Here is a 1,877-nt window from a genome sequence, read left to right on the forward strand (position 1 = left end):
TCAACCGCAAATAATTAGCTTTATATGAATACTATTTTTTTGTTTTTGCAGAATCTCGATGAATGTTTATCATCCCTTTGTATAACTTGCGTATTTAAATCAAGAGCAATCAAAGAAGTTCAAAATAATATAAGAGTACGATTATATGGACTTAGTAATGGTCTTATGTTGAAAACGACTGAGAAAAATGAGCTTAATTATGAAGAAGTAGAACATACCAAAGATGTCTGTCCGGAAGAAACCAAGTTTGGAATAAAGAAAAATATTGAACACAAGACAGAGAGAACTCTTAAATCTATTAAATGTGCCAATAGTGTTTGTAAGACGACGCAAGCTTCACCAATAAGAAATGCTGAAGAGAGCGGAATTGTTCCGCACATATGGAATAATTCGCTTACAACTTCTATTGAAGGGTCCAATTCAAACATTCCCCTATCTAAACATCCGTACCATCCCTCTTCAAATAAGTATTTTGACAAACACCGTATTATCGATAAATCCGTTGCCAAAGTTGTGACATCGGACAATAGAAATACTGTCCAATCGAAAAATTTGGATATGAGCGAGAATGTACACGTGCCATCAATACAACATCTGGAATCAATGATTACAGAGTATACTCCTGGGCTACAAACTTCCATGCCATTGCGGGAAAATGCTGAGTTAATAGGAAGACCCATACCGAGTTCACAGCTATCGTCTTGTTCAAATTCAACGTACTCGCAGAATGGTGCCAGCCATTCAATGCTACAAGTTATTCGGGAACGCTCTGAATCTGTTTTGATTACAGAATCTGGCGGGAAAATTAACAACTATAAACGTTCTTCGCTCCCGCAAACCCAGAGATTGTGTCAATACTGTGGTAAAAGCTATATACGAAAAGACCACCTTACCAAACATGTAAGACGCTGTCGCAATCTGTTTGCACGAAGCTTGCCATCTTTGGCTACCACTAGCGAAGAAAATAAAGGAAATGTTAGTTCCAAGCGCTTTCTAATCAATGGAGTGAACAATTTTATCTCTCAAACCACCTTTGAGACGTTGAAGCGAGAACGAAAATTTCATTGCACCGAATGTTTAGCAACGATGAATAGCTTAACACAGTTGCGGCAGCATCGTGCCACACATTTGCGAGAGTATATTTGTGATATGTGCAATAAAAAATTTAGTACTTTGCATGAACACGATTTTCATCGCATCGTTTGTTTGGCAGAAAGGCAGGTATGGCAGGAACAGCATCTTAATGAAGATGAAAAAGGACTGCCACTAAATGATGACAATAAATCTATTGTCCGATCCCAGCGATCATTTATAAAATCAACGGCTAGTCGTCGGATAACACGCGCTCAAAGTAGAGCCAGGACGAAAGTGGTGGAAAAGCCGGTATTACGGCGCAGATTAACAGTGTTAACTAGCTTGTCACAGTACATATATGGGCACACTGATAATGAGAATAGTGACCTAGATGGTTGCGACTTAGGCAATGATGACGATGATGATGTTTCCGTAGCAGACTCAATGGAGTCAAATCGGAGAGTCTACACTGATGATTGGTTAGATAGACGCAATTCGAATGAAAATGTAGATGTACCAACAATGCAAATTGATAGTGAAAAGGAGTATGGTGTGTACGATAGAACTTTGTAAATTAGCTTAAATCTATTTTGTGTCAATTAATTACAGATCTTTACCTTCTGGAAAGGCTAAAAGCTCAGATAAAAGCTCAAGAGTTTACTTGCTTATCCGAAGACTGCGGTTTCTTCACTGACACATTGTTGAACCTAATGCTACATGATTATGTTCATCATTTCAAAAGCTCTTGGTTTTATTGTCAGAAATGTGGTAGCGTTTTTACAAGCAAGTGAGTACAAAGTATT

The 1,877-nt window shown here is 38.0% G+C and overlaps 1 protein-coding gene across 2 annotated transcripts in view; it reads left to right on the forward strand.

The window, feature by feature from the left end:
* Positions 1 to 1,877, forward strand: part of LOC108370665 (zinc finger protein 432) — a 35,184-nt gene that overhangs the window by 30,857 nt on the left and 2,450 nt on the right. For both annotated transcript variants that reach the window (XR_001848661.1, XM_017626042.1), the window contains exons 3-4: positions 52 to 1,624; positions 1,684 to 1,861. Coding sequence is in view for 1 of the 2 variants with exons in the window: in XM_017626042.1 (XP_017481531.1) it covers positions 52 to 1,624; positions 1,684 to 1,861 (1,751 nt within the window). In the remaining variant the exon portion in view is untranslated. The remainder of the gene's footprint in view (positions 1 to 51; positions 1,625 to 1,683; positions 1,862 to 1,877) is intronic.

The sequence above is a fragment of the Rhagoletis zephyria genome, unplaced genomic scaffold (assembly GCF_001687245.7).
Source record: "Rhagoletis zephyria isolate East Lansing unplaced genomic scaffold, Rhagoletis_zephyria_1.1 Rzeph_scaffold_04381, whole genome shotgun sequence".
In the NCBI taxonomy this organism is placed as follows: Eukaryota; Metazoa; Arthropoda; class Insecta; order Diptera; family Tephritidae; genus Rhagoletis; species Rhagoletis zephyria.